The sequence below is a fragment of the Eleutherodactylus coqui genome, chromosome 9 (assembly GCF_035609145.1).
Source record: "Eleutherodactylus coqui strain aEleCoq1 chromosome 9, aEleCoq1.hap1, whole genome shotgun sequence".
NCBI lineage: Eukaryota > Metazoa > Chordata > Amphibia > Anura > Eleutherodactylidae > Eleutherodactylus > Eleutherodactylus coqui.
Genome location: NC_089845.1, coordinates 99,254,990 through 99,271,483, shown reverse-complemented (window position 1 = coordinate 99,271,483; position 16,494 = coordinate 99,254,990). Strand labels below are relative to the sequence as shown.

The following is a 16,494-nucleotide window of genomic DNA, read 5'->3' as shown; positions in this document are numbered from 1 at the left end:
TCAGGAATTTAGAGATATTCTGGCCAAATGGTTAGTAAAACCATGATAATGCGTTCTCTCTCTTTCTCTCTCTCACTTTCACTCACTCACTCTCACACACAAACACACACGTGCTGTAACAGCATGAGATTGTGGAGATTGCAGACACTGTGTCCACAGATCTTTCAGCTTGTGACTGCAGGAAGCGGCCTTGAAGGTAGCCCCTGCCCCCCATCCTAGTTTCCTAGTAACTACAGAAGCTCAATTCCTAGCAACAGGCAGTGGATTGCAAAGGGGCTAGAGAGACCCCTAATGCCAGTCACTTCAAACTTAGTTTACAGAGATAAAACAACAACTTTTTAAATAGAAGTATATCTCAATATTGATGACAGGTTATTACACACAGGTTATTACAGGAACATAAGTCATCTGAAAAGTTAATGCCCCTTTAAAGTGTCATATCTCTCCACCACACTATAATTACATCCAGAGCTTAATCACTCTGCAGTATAATCACACCCATAGCTTAATCACCACACTACACTGTAATGCAACCGCATCCCAAACTTCATCATTCATCTCTGCAACAGTATAATCATACCCTGAGCTTAACTAATCCTCCACACTGCAGTATAATCAAGCCCAGAGCTTTACCATCTCTTTCCATAATTGTATAATCATATCCAGAGCTTCAACATCCCTCCCTGCTGTAGTATAATCATGTCCAGAACTTCCAGAAATTCACCACCCCTCCCCACTGCAGTATAATCATATCCAGTATTATACCATCCCTCTCCGTGCAGTATAATCACATCCAATATTTCGCCATCCCTTCCCCGTAGTATAATCATATCCAGTACTTCACCATCCCTACCCACTGTAGTATAATCACATCCAGTACTTCACCTTGCCTTCTTTACAGTATTACAGTATAAATCACATCCAGTACCTATCCATCCCTCCCTACTGCAATATAATCATATCCAAAAGTTCATAACCCCTCCCCACTGTAGTATAACATTTAGCACTTCAAAATCATTCCCTGCTTCACTATAATCACAACCAATACTTCACCATTGCTCCCTTCTGCTGTATCATTACATCCAGTACTTCACCATCCCTCCCCTGCAGTCTAATCGCATCCAGTACTTCACCATCCCTCCCCACTGCAGTATAATCACATCCAGTACTTCAACATCTCTCCCCACTGCAGTATATTCACATCCAGTACTTCACAATCCCTCCCTTCTGCAGTATGATCACTTCCAGTACTTCACCATCCCTCTCTCCTGCAGTTTAATCACATCCAGTACTTTACCATCCCTTCCCACTGCACTATATTCACATCCATTACTTCACAACCCCTCCTCACTGCAGTATAATCACATCCAGTACTTCACCATCCCTGCCCTGCAGTATAATCACATGCAGTACTTCACATCCCTCCCCTGCAGTATAATCACATCCAGTACTGTTACGTCTGTTACATCTAGTTCCTCCGTAACAGACAGAACACCAAAAGCAAGTAAACTGTGAACTGGACCCAAGGGCAGACATACCGACTGATAAATGCCCAATACACTCACTTAGCATACCTGCACGCATAAACAGATGGAATAGATTAGGTACGAGGTATTGGTTTGTGTTTTTGCCAAAACAGTCAAGCCCACGACAACGGTGCTTGTTGTCTCGTGGGTCCCCACTCCAATGAGACCACTATCCCCAGGACACCTGCCTGCAAGCAGCGCGATCATCCGGATAGGGATGCCCCCACGCTGGAACCTAGGGACCTAACTCACCCTAGATGGTAAACGGTCCAAGCAGCACACCAACACACCAGGGATTGCACACAAAACACCATTTACACTGAACAGGACTGTTCACACCACATGTCCGGCTACCTGCACAGACACTTAGAACATGTCACTGTACAGGCCTGTTGTTGTTGTTAGACGTTTAGTTCACGATCTTCGGTGACCCTAAAGGCGAGCTCCCTCTATGTCTTCTGGTTTTGAGCGGCTTCTTTCATTTGGTTGATATCCATGCCAGTATGATCTTTGACAGTATCAAGTCATCGTGTTCTTTGGTGGCCAGGTCTTTTTTTGCCATTGATTTGTCCAAGCATTATAGATTTTTCTAGCGACTCTGCTCACATTACATGGCCAAAATACGGGAGCCTGAGCTGGGCCATCGCCCCCCCCCCCCCACCCCCCCCAGTGATATATTGGATCTCATATGATTCAGAACTTCTCTGTTTGTTACTCTTGCTGTCCAGAGTATACACAGCAGCTTTCGCTTTGATACTGTGTTGGTCATTCAGTTCCTTCCCATTTTTGTCTTTCATTGTACCATTGCCAAGAAATGTTTTCGGGCCATCTTGACCTCTGATAATAGGCCTCGGATATGGCCTTTCATGGCCTCTGCTTCGAGTTGTTTGCAACGCTCATTCCAGTCCATTGCTTTGTCTTTCCTTGCCACTTGCTGAAAATCGGCATTTTGTTGCCGAACTTTATCTTTGTTACCGGCCGCCTTTGCTGCTCTTCTTTTATCAGCTATTGTGAGGGTTTGCTTGAACACCCAATAGCGTTATTTTTCCTGCTTCTTATCGGTGAAATGCTTACTGGCTGTTTCCATAACTGTGGACTGTATATCATTCCATAATTCCTCTAGATGCTTTTCTGATATGTCAAGCAGTTCAAATCTGTTTGCTACCTCAATAATGCATGATTGGGGGATTTTAGAGAGGTTGAAGTTTCTCAACGGAGCACCTTTCTTAATGCTACAAAATTTTATCTTGATCTTAGCTGCAAGGAAATCATGATCAGTGCTGCAGTCGGCGCCAGGAAAGATTTTTATTGCAATGACTGAACTTTGCCAACGATGATGACACAGGATGTAATCAATCTGATTTTGATGGAGGCCATTGGGAGATGTCCATGTGTACAGTTAGCGTTTGAGTTGCATAAACCATGTGTTTGTCATCCTGAGCTGATTTTCTTGGCAGAACTGTACCAGGCGATCACTGGCTTCATTTCTTACACCAAGCCTGAATCTTCCTGTGATGGTTGCTTCTGGATGGCTGCCAACTTTGAAATTGAAGTCGCCCATAATGTAAATGATGATCTTCTTTGGCACTTCGTTTAAAGTTTTCTGGATGGCTTCATAAAAATCTTCAATGGATTACTCGTCGGCATCCGTCGTTGGGGCATAGAACTGTAAGATCGAGATGTTTACTGGCTTACCACGTATCTGGATAGCAAGGATACGGTCGCTGATTGCTCTAAAACTTTCTACTGTCTTTGAGACCCACTGGTCATCATAATAAAGGCTACACCATTACTCTGAGGGGCTGGTTTATATGTGCAGCAGGCCAATGATGATTGGCTGGCTGGAGAATAGCACACCCAGCGAGCTCAATTATCCCACACCTGTGCAGGTGGGTTATTGGAACCTCATAGAACTTCAGGTCCCAGCAGCACAACCTGAAAAGTAATTCACCATCCCTCCCCTGCAGTATAATCACATCCAATACTTCACCCCCCCCCCCCACTGCACTACAATCACATCCAATACTTCACCATCCTTCCTCTGCACTCTAATTACATCCAGTACTTTACCATCCCTCTCCTGCAGTATAATCACATCCAGTACTCCACCATTCCTCCACTGCAGTATAATCACTTGCAGTACTTCCTCATCACTCCCCTGCAGTATAATCACATCTAATATTTCACCATCCCTCTCCTCTGCAGTATAGTCACATGCAGTACCTCACCATCCCTCTCCACTGCAGTAGAATCACATCCAGTATTTCACCATCCCTCCCCTGCAGTATAATCACATCCAGTACTTCACCATCCCTCCCCTGCAGTATATTCACATCCAGTACTTCACCATCACTCCTCTGCAGGATAATCACATCCAGTACTTCACCATCCCTCCTCTGCAGGATAATCACATCCAGTACTTCACCATCCCTCCTCTGCAGGATAATCACATCCAGTACTTCACCATCCCTCCTCTGCAGTATATTCACATCCAGTACTTCACCATCCCTCCTCTGCAGTATAATCACATCCAGTACTTCACCATCCCTCCTCTGCAGGATAATCACATCCAGTACTTCACCATCCCTCCTCTGCAGTATAATCATATCCAGTACTTCACCATCCCTCCTCTGCAGGATAATCACATCCAGTACTTCACCATTTCTCCTCTGCAGTATAATCACATCCAGTACTTCACCATCCCTCCTCTGCAGTATATTCACATCCAGTACTTCACCATCCCTCCTCTGCAGGATAATCACATCCAGTACTTCACCATCCCTCCTCTGCAGGATAATCACATCCAGTGCTTCACCATCCCTCCCCTGCAGTATAATCACGTAATTACCAGCAGTGATGACATTAGAAGCTCAAAGCCCCCCTTCCCAGAACTTATCACATTCAAGACTCAAAAATCATTTCCCTTATGCCCAGTAGTAGTGACCAACAGGGCTTAGATCCCATGCCCCGTTTCTCTAGCAGTGGTCACATTCAGGGCTAAATTTGTTTACTCGACTGCCCTAACATACAACTGCAGCAATCACTTTCATATTGCTGCCCAACTTACTGAAGACAGCAGCTTCTCTTTCACCGGTCTTCCCTCTGGCAAGGCAATGTGTGCAACTCTGCATCATGGGTGGAAGTTGCGTGTGGTTCATGTCACAGTATGTCTCATCCACTACTTGGTGCTTCTCTCTGTCTGGCTCCTATAGAAAATATACAAATCAAGCGAGCACCCACATTGCATATGATGCAGAAAAAGTATAATTGTATTGAGTGGTATAAGAAGACAATAGTAACATTTTGGGCCTGTGGCCCTTTTTCAAGCTAGTGAATGTATGGCTGTAAAAATGACTTTTACGGAGAGCACGGGGTCCAAAAAGGAAAATGAACTGGTATGTAGTGCATAGGACATAGGTGACCAGGAGAGGCCCGAAAAGTTGCTACTGTCTTCTGGAGTTGCACAATACAATTCTATGTTTTTTTAGATCTTATGCTATGTGGGTAGTTGCTTTCTACATAGTTCTCTTGATTGTAAAGGCATTGACATTGTGGCTTAAGCGGAGTACCACACTCACACTAATTCTGGGGTTGTGCTACCATTTACATTCATTTTTGGATCCTACAGGAAGGTAATATGTTAGGCGGTACAGTAGTTATCATGTGGCACATCTGATTCTGATTCCCTGGTTTGGACTTTTGTCGCACCCCGGTTGGGAGTCACCAGTTTGGGAGGGATGGTCTTCACAAAGAAGAGGACAATATAAATAACATATAAGGGAATTAAAATCCATCCTCAAAAAAATCTGGTCTAGATTAGGGGGCTCATCTCATAGAGGTGGTTGTTTATTTCAAAACCTTCCCAATGCCACAGTTGGGACATATAAAAGGTTCGTGTACCCAACATGGTACACAAAAACTGAATATTATTTTCCGTTTATTTGTGAATGACACTATCCAGTCTTGTCACTAAAAAGGTAATGTATCAACTCTGTTCTCTGGCCTAAAGCTTGCAATAAATTCAAGTAACTAAAATGTGTTTAAAGTACGAGGGTTGCTCCGAACCTAATGCCTCCTATCTTATTATGTTGGCACACAATGTCAGAAGCGGATACTGCCAGTATGGCAATAGAATTTGAACTTTCCCAATTATATCTGGTAAATTTTCTTGCTGTGCGACAGATGGCAGTAGAGAGGCAATCTGGCAAAATGGTGTCTGACACGAAAGTGCATATAAAGCAAAGGTGTGTAATAGCTGACAAGTATGCAAGAGTGGTATACATGAGGTGGGACTAGTCCAGAATCGGAAGCTTCCTTCCCGCTGCTTAGAAGAAAGGGCCATCCAAGTATTGGACCCAGCAATTCCAGTTAATCTAGTGTACTGTAGTGGTCCAAACCTGCATCATAGTTAAAGGCCATTTTACAATGCCACCGTCCTATCCTCTACGTGTAATCCTATCTGTAGCAACTACAAAGTGATATCTGAAATAACAATCTGGCTATTATAGGCCATAGCATTATTTTCCTGCAAACTATGGCACTATTCATAAAGGTCTACCGTCAGTGGGTAATACTTGAAGGGGTTGTACCGCAATAGACCTTTATCATCTATCCACAGGATCTTCGAATTCCGAGAACTGGGGTCCTGTGTCCCGCTCTCCTCCTGACTGTGGGCTTACTGCACCCCCCTCAATGAGGAGGAGATTGAGGTACGTGGTGGATGCGCATACACGGCACCGCTACATTAATTTTCAATGGGACTAGAGCAGATTGCCAAGTGCTTTTACTTTGCTATTTCTGTCAGCCCTATTGAAATGATTGGAGCTGTGCCACATGTGCGCAACCACCACTCCACTCAATCTTCTCCTTGCTGCGGAGACTTTGGGGAAGAGAGGGGCGTGGAACCCTTGTTCTCAAGATGGTTGGGGTTCTCGGCAGTGAGACACCCTCCAATCAGACTTTATAACCTATCCTTCGGACCTCTTTAAAGAACACTTGTCACCACTCCTGATATGTCTGTTTGAGTAAGTACAGTACTCCATATAATAAAATTTCTGGAGTATCTTTTCTTAGAACTCTGTATTGTGCCGTTCCTCTGTTGTTCCTTCTAGAAATGTATGAATAAATAAACAAATGGGTGTAACCAATTGTGGGTGTGTCCCTGCACAGTCTGACAGTGTTCTCTGTGGCTGACTGTGCACGGACACACCCCCTTTGGCAAGGGAATAACAGAGGAACAGCACAACAGAGAGTTCTAACAAAAGATGATCCAGAATTGTTATTTTATGGGGAATACAAGTATTTACTAAAACAGACGTGAGGGGAGCTGACTGGTCAGCTTTCAGACATAACTGACTTGCACACTGTTCATACTTCTTTATGTAATGTGTGTTTGCCATTTTGTTTTACGTGGTGATTGTTACAGAACACCTCTTGTTTTAACCCTTATGTGTTTTGGTTCCCTTTTCTGTTTTCCCCTAGAAAATGGAGACAAGGAAATAGAGCTTTATGAAGGTCTGTACACCATGAAGGGTTTGTTTTCACTCACCCCCTTTGCAGGGGAAATAGACCAAAATGAACCCAACTGCAATTGATGTCTCAATGTCAGAGCCAGCTGGTAGATAAAGAAAAAGTTGGGGCTTGAAAGCATATCTCTTGCCAATAAATATCAGAGACGATGTTTACAAAGAGGACCCCCTCGCTAAGATGACATGGGAGCAATCCAATAGTAACATGATAGAATTAGAAGGAAAGTGAAAATTTGTGATGGGCTTGACCGAAAATTCGTGGTGGGCCCCTGTTGAAGCCAAACGTGATTGCGTAGCCCAAGCCTGATAGACTGCCATAATTAGGGCCCAACCACATTGTCTTCTGCACCTTTCGTTTCATGTACAGAGTGCAGAAGTGTATCATGGCCTGATCATGGGTCTCTGGAACCAAACTCGGAACATCATTCGTGGATATGATGCTCCAAGTTCAGGTTCAGAAACCCACAGTCAGGCCAGGACATGTTTCTGCACTCCGTACATAAAACAGATGGTACAGAAGGCAGTGTGGTCGGGCCCTAATAATGGCAGTCTATCAGGCTAGGGCTACATGACAACTTTTGGCTGCAACAGGGGCTGCACAACCAAAAATCACTGTGATCTCACGCTCACGTTGATGTCAGTTGGATTGTGGTGAGAGTTACAGGTTGTCGTGACTATGAGGTTTTATTTTTTTGCAACCTGCGGTCACAGCTTCCTGCTTCTTGCCCCAAAAACCAGATTGACATCAATGTGACTTCGAGATCACAGGGCTACTCAACAATTTCTGGTAATGCAACCCCTGTCATTACCATGTAGCCCTAGTCTGAAGGGAAACATGGCTGCTTTTCCCCAAAACTGGTATCAGATCTGTCGACGGGTTGTGCGTGGTATTGCAGGTCAGTCCTATTCACCTTAATGGAACTGAACTGCAATACCAGACTCAGTCCTTGGGCAGGTGTGGCACTATTGCTGGAAGAAAGCAGACTTGTTTTTTTAATCTTAAAAGGTATTATCCCAAAATGTAAAGTTATCACCTAGCCACAGAATAGGGGATGACTTTATGATCAGTGGGGATCTCACGGCTGAGAAACCCACTCATCCTGAGTATGGGAGATCATGTTCCCCTTCCTCTTCATTGTGCACTTTCTACATGCCCCGTAGTGAGGAGCAAATTGAATGAAGTGGTGGTAGCACATGTGTGGTGCCGCTCCATTCACTTTCAATGGGATTTCCAGAAATAAATACAAATACAAGCGCTTGGCAATTTCCATCAGCCCCATCGAAACAAACTCAGTACTACGACGTCACTGCAGATGGGAAAAAAAGCCCCGCAGAACCTGAGGAGGAGCCCTGTTCTCAGGTCTCAGCTGTGAGACCCCCACCGATCATAAAGTTATTCCTTGTCCTGTACATAGAGGATAACTTTAGATGTTCGAATAACACTTTTAAGTATTTGGAAGAGGCGTAGACCACAGATTACCACCAAACAGCCTGCAGTCTGCTGATCAATCTGGAAGTGTTGGAAAGACAAATTTCCTCTTCAGTCTTGCAGGTACTTTAAATGGGTTCTCCACATTACATAATTTCTAGTTATTAGAAGGGCCCATTCACAAGAAGCTAATCCCAGGGTGTTTCCTGCTGGATTCCCTAGTGATCAGCTGTAATCTGTAGTGAACATCAGAGGGACATCAGAGCTGTGTAAACCTCTTGAACAGTAACTGAGATTTCCATAATTCAGAAGCTCCAACACCATAAATGCCAATGGCTTTTCAATAGGTAATTGATTGCAATCTTTTAAAAGAACTCCAGACAAAATTGATATTATGTCATGCCTAGCGCAGGTTCTGAGTGAGTGGAGCATGACTAATCAATTTGAATTTCTGCTTAGCACCTCCCCTGAGGAACTGCACAAGGTACAACATAGTGAGTTACTTTTGTCTGGAGTGTTCATTTAATAAGAAAAAACATTATTAATGCCTCCAAACCTGTTAATCTGTCTGAATGATATCAATTGCAGTGCCCTGTGTTGGTGATGTTTGTGTGCTAGATAGTCTTCACTATTCAACTCTGTTCTGTGCTATATTTACCAGAATTCAACTTGTGTAATCAACTTTATTCTACAGAATAATTTTACATACCTATGTTTTATCCTTTTTTTAAATTGTATATTATATAGCACAGATCTTGTGTTTAATCATTCTCAGTCTCTGGTTGTCCTCATCTGTAGATGAGAGAAGTCCATCTATACTTGAATATTTACTGCATGTACTTTGGTTTTGGCTTCACACTACATTTTCTGCCTCTGTTTAACATATACACTGGAAAAAGCTCCCAGCATATGAATTAAACTGAGGCTGTGACAGACGCCTAAGGCCATGTCCAAGCAGGGCGGGTTTCCAATGGATTTTCTGTATAGGTGAAATATGGAAAATCCACAGCATTTACAGTAGGAGCAATATAGATGAGATTGCTTGTCCACAGGCTATAAAAATAATGCAGAAGTTGACCTCTGGTGCAGAATTTAAGTCCATAGCATGTCAACTTTAGTAGTGGATTTGGTGCAGAAATCTGGAGGATTTCTGCCATAGACTTCAATTGAGAGGCCGAAATCCACACCAAAATATGCAGCAAATCTGCAACAGTAGCTATGGATCTTAAGAACAGATCTCTGCAGCAGATTTTCCTCATGGAAAGGACACCAAAAATCCACGGCAAAATATGCAAAAAATCTGTAAAAATAGCCTCCGAATTTTTACCTACAGAAACACTGCAGATTTTCTTACTAAAAAAATCTGCCGGTAAATCCTCCCCATGTGAACAGGGCCTAACAGTGACATCCGTTACCCATAGACTAATATGGATTCCATTTAACAGACACCTTGTAAGCTTTTTCATGGCGGATCCGTTAAGCAGATGGCCTTAAACACTATGGGTGACAGATGACACTGTTGGGCATCTATTCAGTGGATCCATCCCCCTTAGACTATAATGGTATCCGTTTAATGAATAGGTTTATTTACAGGACTCGACGGATGGAATATTGTAGTCTACTTTGCTATTCTATAAAGAAAACGTGTCTCCCACTGGACAGATGACGCATGTCACTCTTTTAGCCTCCATCTGATAATGGACTCCTATGGACTTGGTTAGTGTGTATGTCGGGAGCTTACCTGATATACTCGCTAACTGTAGAGTAAAAACGTAATGTGAAACTAGCCTAAAGATCTTGTCTATGATTAGAAAAAGTATCTACTGTTTATCCAGCAACAATGCCACTCTTGCCCATGGGCTGTGTGTCATATTGCAGCGCGGCCCCATGTGTTTGTATGGACATGAGCTTCAATACCTTGCGCAGTCCATGGGAAAGACTGGCACACTTTATCTATTGAACGTTTTATTGCAGAGGTTCTTGTTAGAATAGATTTTGATAAGAATGGATTTAAAGGGTCTCAAAACAGCTTGAGGCTCTTCAACCACACGAGAAAACCCTCATTTAGACCTACTGACCAACTGTAAGTGATTGATTTAAGCTGTTTGTAAACAATATGCCCCATGACAATGAAGAATAATGTATGCCCCCAATGTACGCCCCCTAATAGCATCAGTGCGCCATTATAAGACCTGGAGGGTCCAATTGCAGATTTTTACATCTATTAAGCTGGGTTCACACTGGGCGGATTTACCGCAGAAATTCCGTCCGGAATTTCGCCGAGGCAAATCCGCCTGCGGCCGCTAATCCTGGGTTTAGCTGGCCATGTGGACGAGATTTATCAGAAATCTCATCCACACGGGACGGCGAATCCACCGCGGCAAGGCTGGCAGGAGCGGGCCGCAGCATGTTCATTTTTTTTCTTCTTCTGCTGCGGCCGCGCTCTCCTCTATGGGAGCGCCGGCCGCAGTGGAAGAGCGAGCGGCCAGGACGCTTTAAAACCCACGGCTTTGCACCCAGGTGCACGGGTTTTGAAGCAGCACTTCTCCCAGTGGAAATCTTGCGATTTTTCGCTGCGGCCAAACCGCGAGATTTCCGCTGGGTTTCAGGTGTGCGTGAACCCAGCCTAAGGGCTCCTGCACACTTGTGTTTTTTTCACACGATATCGCTGTGTTTTTTTCACGTGATTGTCAATGGGACTTTCTAATGTTAAAAACGCATCACAAGTTGGTGCTTTGCAATTTTTGTGCGATGTATTTTTAACATTAGAAAGTCCCATTGACAATCGTGTGAAAAAAACGCAGCGATATCACGTGAAAAAAATGTGCAAGAAAAACGCAAGTGTGCAGGAGCCCTAAAACCTATAACTACCTCCAGTCGCATATGAGTCTACAGCATTACTGATGTAAACCAGGGAGAGCAGAGACAGCACAGGGCCCATGTGCACCTTTTGTTGTCCAATTGTCACTGAGGTTACGGTGCTGTGTCATGGGCTGTGTAAAAGAAATCCTTCATTGCCATGCCTATCCAGCATGGATAGCAACACATCGCATTAACGAAGAGAATGATAACACCCAGATGGTAATTTTTCATACATTTCCAGGAACAATAACATAAAAAAGGCACAATGCATAAAGGCCGATTTACATTGAGTGATGATCGTAAAAAAAATCGCTAAAAGGCGATCGTTTTAGCGATAATCATTGCGTCTAAATGTGCGCCCATCGTGCACATTTCGTGCACTGCAAGCTGATCGTTCAATTCAGTCCAACCTAAAAATTGTCGGTCAGCCTTATCATCGGTTTACCACGGGGAGTGCTGATAGTGTTGTTTCCCCCTGGAGAACAAAGGATCTGAATGCAGATAGGAGCCCTCACACTATTAACTGCTTTCAGCTAAGGCTTCATTTGCACACTTAATTGCTCTCAAGTAGCTGAGTAGCTACTTAATAGTTTATGCAAAATGATCGCTCAAAGCGGTCACTTAAATTGTTATTTGAACGATCATCGCTCTGTGTAAATGGGCCTTTATTCTAAGATGCTCTGGAATTCATATTGTATAGTATTTACAAGTCAGCAGGCCTCATGGGTCTTATATACAATTCAATGGGGCGCATTAATTATCTTCTGCATGCCAGTTTTCGATGTACAAAAACTGAAGTTTTGGCATAATTTCAGACTTTTATACTGGGCCCCACCACTTTTTCAAAAAGTTGTCAGGACCTAGCATTTGGGGATGTGGCTGTGCACGAACTGTCAGATTTGCCATAATTTATCCCGAAAACTGGAGTACATTATAGCAGAATCCTTTGTCAGCTTGTAGATGTCAGAGTTACCTGGATGCAAAGTGCTGGTAGGCATTTAACACCTTGCAGTATTGATGACCTGAAACCTCCAGCGATTAGCTGATCTCAGCCCCCACACTCACAGCAGTGGGCTGGATGTTGACAGCTTTGTCCGCATTGGGGTCAGAGCTGGACATGTAACAGAAGGCTTTGCTGCCACTGAAATCAATATTGGGAGTTATACCTTCTATTGCACTTCTAAGTCCAACCTTAACCCTTTCAAATCCACTGTCTGACGTTTAAAGACATTCTGATTGAAGGCTGTACAGCTTCTGATGTCGGAAGATGTCCGGCAGGGTATTCTTACTGTATATTACTGGCTGCTCTGTTGTTGGGGGCCTCTCCAGCATGTCTCATACCGCAGTACTGGCTCTAGCCAGCAGACGGTGCCATTGTAAAATGGCAGAAAGAGAAAGCCCCCTAGGAAACCCTGAAACCAAAATTAGATTGCAAAGGGTTAATGTGGATGTCCAGCCTCACTGCAGTGAGCGTGGGGCCTGAGATCAGCTGATCGCCGAGGGTGCCAAGCAGTAGACCTCTTCCGATCAACTATCAATGACCTATCCTGAGGATGGACCATCAATACTGCAAGAAGTTGGAATTCCCCTTTAATATAATCCCCGCCAGGCACATGCCTCTTCATACATTAGGTGCATCTCAGGCTGTCCGTGTGTCTACACAGAAATCTATGCTAGTTACTAACTGGAGTAGATTTTTGGCATGATTTACACAAGTTTCTGGTGTAAATCAGACATAAATCTTTCGGGCTTTCCTCCTCCCCACAAACCATGCTACCTTTCAAGAAAACTGGTGCATGCTGGTGTAAAAGCAAAAAGTAGCAACATTGTTGTGCAAGTAATGCTTGTATCAAAGTTTGCAACATTTTTACACCGGCTTAGGCTTCATAAATTACCCCCTTTGTTCTCACTAGTTTTGTGCTTTTTTCTATTCATAATGAAAGCTACAATGCTCTGCCGAATCCATTCTATGAGGAGTACCTCTGGAGCCAGATAAGGGGGGCTTGTGCCAAATTGTGCTACATTCTTACACCACTTTAAAGGGGTTGTCCCGCGCCGAAACGGTTTTTTTTTTTTTTTAACCCCCCCCCCCCCCCCCCCGTTCGGCGCGAGACAACCCCGATGCAGGGGTTAAAAAAACAAACCGGGTAGTACTTACCCGAATCCCGGCGGTCCGGCGTCTTCATACTCACCTGCTGAAGATGGCCGCCGGGATCCTCTCTCTCTGTGGACCGCAGGGCTTCTGTGCAGTCCATTGCCGATTCCAGCCTCCTGATTGGCTGGAATCGGCACGTGACGGGGCGGAGCTACACGGAGCCGGCATTCTGCACGAGCGGCCCCATTGAAGACAGCAGAAGACCCGGACTGCGCAAGCGCGGCTAATTTGGCCATTAGAGGCCGAAAATTAGTCGGCACCATGGAGACGAGGACGCCAGCAACGGAGCAGGTAAGTATAAAACTTTTGATAACTTCTGTATGGCTCATAATTAATGCACAATGTACATTACAAAGTGCATTAATATGGCCATACAGAAGTGTATAGACCCACTTGCTGCCACGGGACAACCCCTTTAAGTTCATAAATTACCCCCTATGTTCTCACTAGTGTTGTGGTTTCCATTCATGATGGAAGCTACAACCCTCTGCTGTTCTATAATGTGTACCACCGATGCCTGACTGATCCCTCTGACTTAATAAATTGTCATGGGCTGTGTAAAAGAAATCCTTTACTGCCATGCCTATCCAGCATAAGAGCAACACATCCCATTAACGAAGAGAATGGTACCACCCAGATGGTAACGCTGGTCTTAATAAATTTCTCCCATAGTCTTAATTGATGTAAGATACCTTGAGGTTCTCTTTAAAATGACCCCATGGTTCCAGGACAGACTGAGATGGCCGGACCACTTCTTAGACCGCCTGATGCACGCTGTGCATTGGTAGTCTAAGACACTAGAGCTGCTCTAATTGGCCTGTACAGCTAACATGAGCAGTGCTGGCCAATCAAAGCATTGTGTAGCATCTTAAAGTAGCGATGTACAGTGTACATCAGGTTGTCAGATAAGCGGTGTAGCCATGTCAGTCAGTCCTGGGACTCTTTCACTGTTATGCAACTACACAGCCCATCATCCCAATACAGCTGGCCCCTTTTACAGCAAACCAGGACTTGTACATTTCCAAAAGCTGTGGATTTTTGCCAAAGTCTGCACTACAGAAGCTATTCTGTTTGTCTTCATGTAATGTATGTTTCTCCCGATGTTCGTTACAATGTCATGTAATTGCATGTGCATGTTTATCTCCTGTCATTTGCTTTGCATGTTCCCATAAAGAAGAAGAGTGCCACCATGTGGAAGAACAGGGCTCAGAGGTGGAGGCAGGTTGGTCTTACCCTAGAGTTTTAGACGCCCGTCCCTGTAGTTGTATTACACATCCACTGCTAATGGATGGTGGCTTTCAATGTACAGATGTAGCAGAGGTAAAATCGTGACCTTTAATAACTCAGTCCTGCTACATTTGATAACCCTATCTCTGGTACATCTGTAAGTAATGCTGAAAAGGAAGCTGTGGGACCCCCTAGTCTACTTCATTACATTCCTGTATTCACGCTGAGTATTTTAGTGTTTAATTAGAAATCCATTCTTAATAGCTGGAGATACCACAATTTTCCATACTCTTAATTACTTGACTTGAGATTAAGTTATCGTATCGTTGCCGGTGGTGGTGAAAAAAATGTAATTGAATTATTTTCAATAGCTCTTATGACTTGTTATATTGGTACAATACAGAGGTCCGTCGAGGTAGTAATTGTTCGTTGCAGGTGTATGAAACCCCACATTGTAAATAGATCACACTGAGCGTCATTTAAGAAAACGGATGAAGGGGTCATGTGTGTGAACAGAAAGGTGTTTTAACCTATAGCAACCCATACCCATATTTGTAGTATGCTTATGTGACATCCAGATTGGATGCAAAATGTTATCCTTAAAGGATGGATATATAAAAATATACTAACACAGAGAATATAAGATATTTATGAAACCAAAAAAGGGGGGAATGGGGATATCTGACTGTTACCTACTAATGTGATGAGACCCTACCTAAACACAGAGCACTTGCCTTGATGAGGGGGACCCCAAATCAGAAACCTGGGGTGACCTTGACACTCCCTAATTGGAAACAGGGGTAATGTTTTGCAACAATAAATAACACATGTTGTATAGGTGTTAAACAAATACACAGTGAACCAGATGAAATATTAATGTACGGATAGTAATGTCAGGAGACAGTTGTCACTACAATCCAAATGGATTTATCTGACAGTAGAAGAGGACAGCAGCCGTGGACTTCACCAGAATCACCTTCATACGTGAAGTATAACTTGCACCCTCTGGGAGGAGGAGCTGGAATAAAAGTACGCAAACTAATGCTGATTGGCTAACTGGGCAGTCCCACCTCACAGCCAACCAACCTGCCCATTCACAGGAAGAGAAGTGTCACTGTCAGTGTCCAATGCCAAAATGACAGTCAGCATGCATCAGTGTGAGGATCTCGTGGGCTGGGGCTGATGTAAGGTCATTACCCCGGTCCTGATCCTCAGTAGTGGCCGGTGCACCATGACAGGTTACAAATAACTTTAAAGTGGATGTCCACCTTGCTTTAAGGTCCAGCATGGTATGTTCAGCTCCACTGGCACCTGAGCTAGAGGTTCCATTCGGAGTTGACTATAGAGATCTAGGGCAAAATCCTGGATGAAATTGAGCAGCACGCTGTTCTATTTCATTCTGAAGATTTTTGGCTAACATACCAGAAGCCAACTGGACCCTATTGTAGTCAATGAGATGTGTTTGGCACAGCGTTTCTGGTAGTTTCATTGTTCAGCTCAGTGAACGGAGCCAAGCAATGGAAAAGACACTGGAGCTGTGCGCAGAGAGGTCTTAATTGATTGCTTAATATATCTTTATATCGGTAGAAGCTTTGTTATACAGAGCTTAAATCCCCTACTGAGACATAAAGTCCTCATTCACATCACCCTTTGTCATTTCCGTTGCTTTGCTCGGTTATTGGAGCAAAGCAATTAAAAGGACAACTGGGCAGTGCTAGATCCGGTATATTCCTAAGACCAATGGAACCTTTTGGACCCCATTAACTA

At 43.9% G+C, this 16,494-nt stretch overlaps 1 protein-coding gene across 3 annotated transcripts in view; it reads left to right on the top strand.

Annotated features, from left to right (window-relative positions):
* RIMS2 (regulating synaptic membrane exocytosis 2) overlaps positions 1 to 16,494 on the top strand; it is a 690,919-nt gene that overhangs the window by 536,013 nt on the left and 138,412 nt on the right. Inside the window, exon 17 of one of the 3 annotated variants that reach the window (XM_066578100.1) lies at positions 7,008 to 7,040. The exons of the other annotated variants lie outside the window; for them this stretch is intronic. Coding sequence (XP_066434197.1) covers positions 7,008 to 7,040 — 33 coding nt within the window. The remainder of the gene's footprint in view (positions 1 to 7,007; positions 7,041 to 16,494) is intronic. 3 annotated transcript variants of the gene reach the window in all.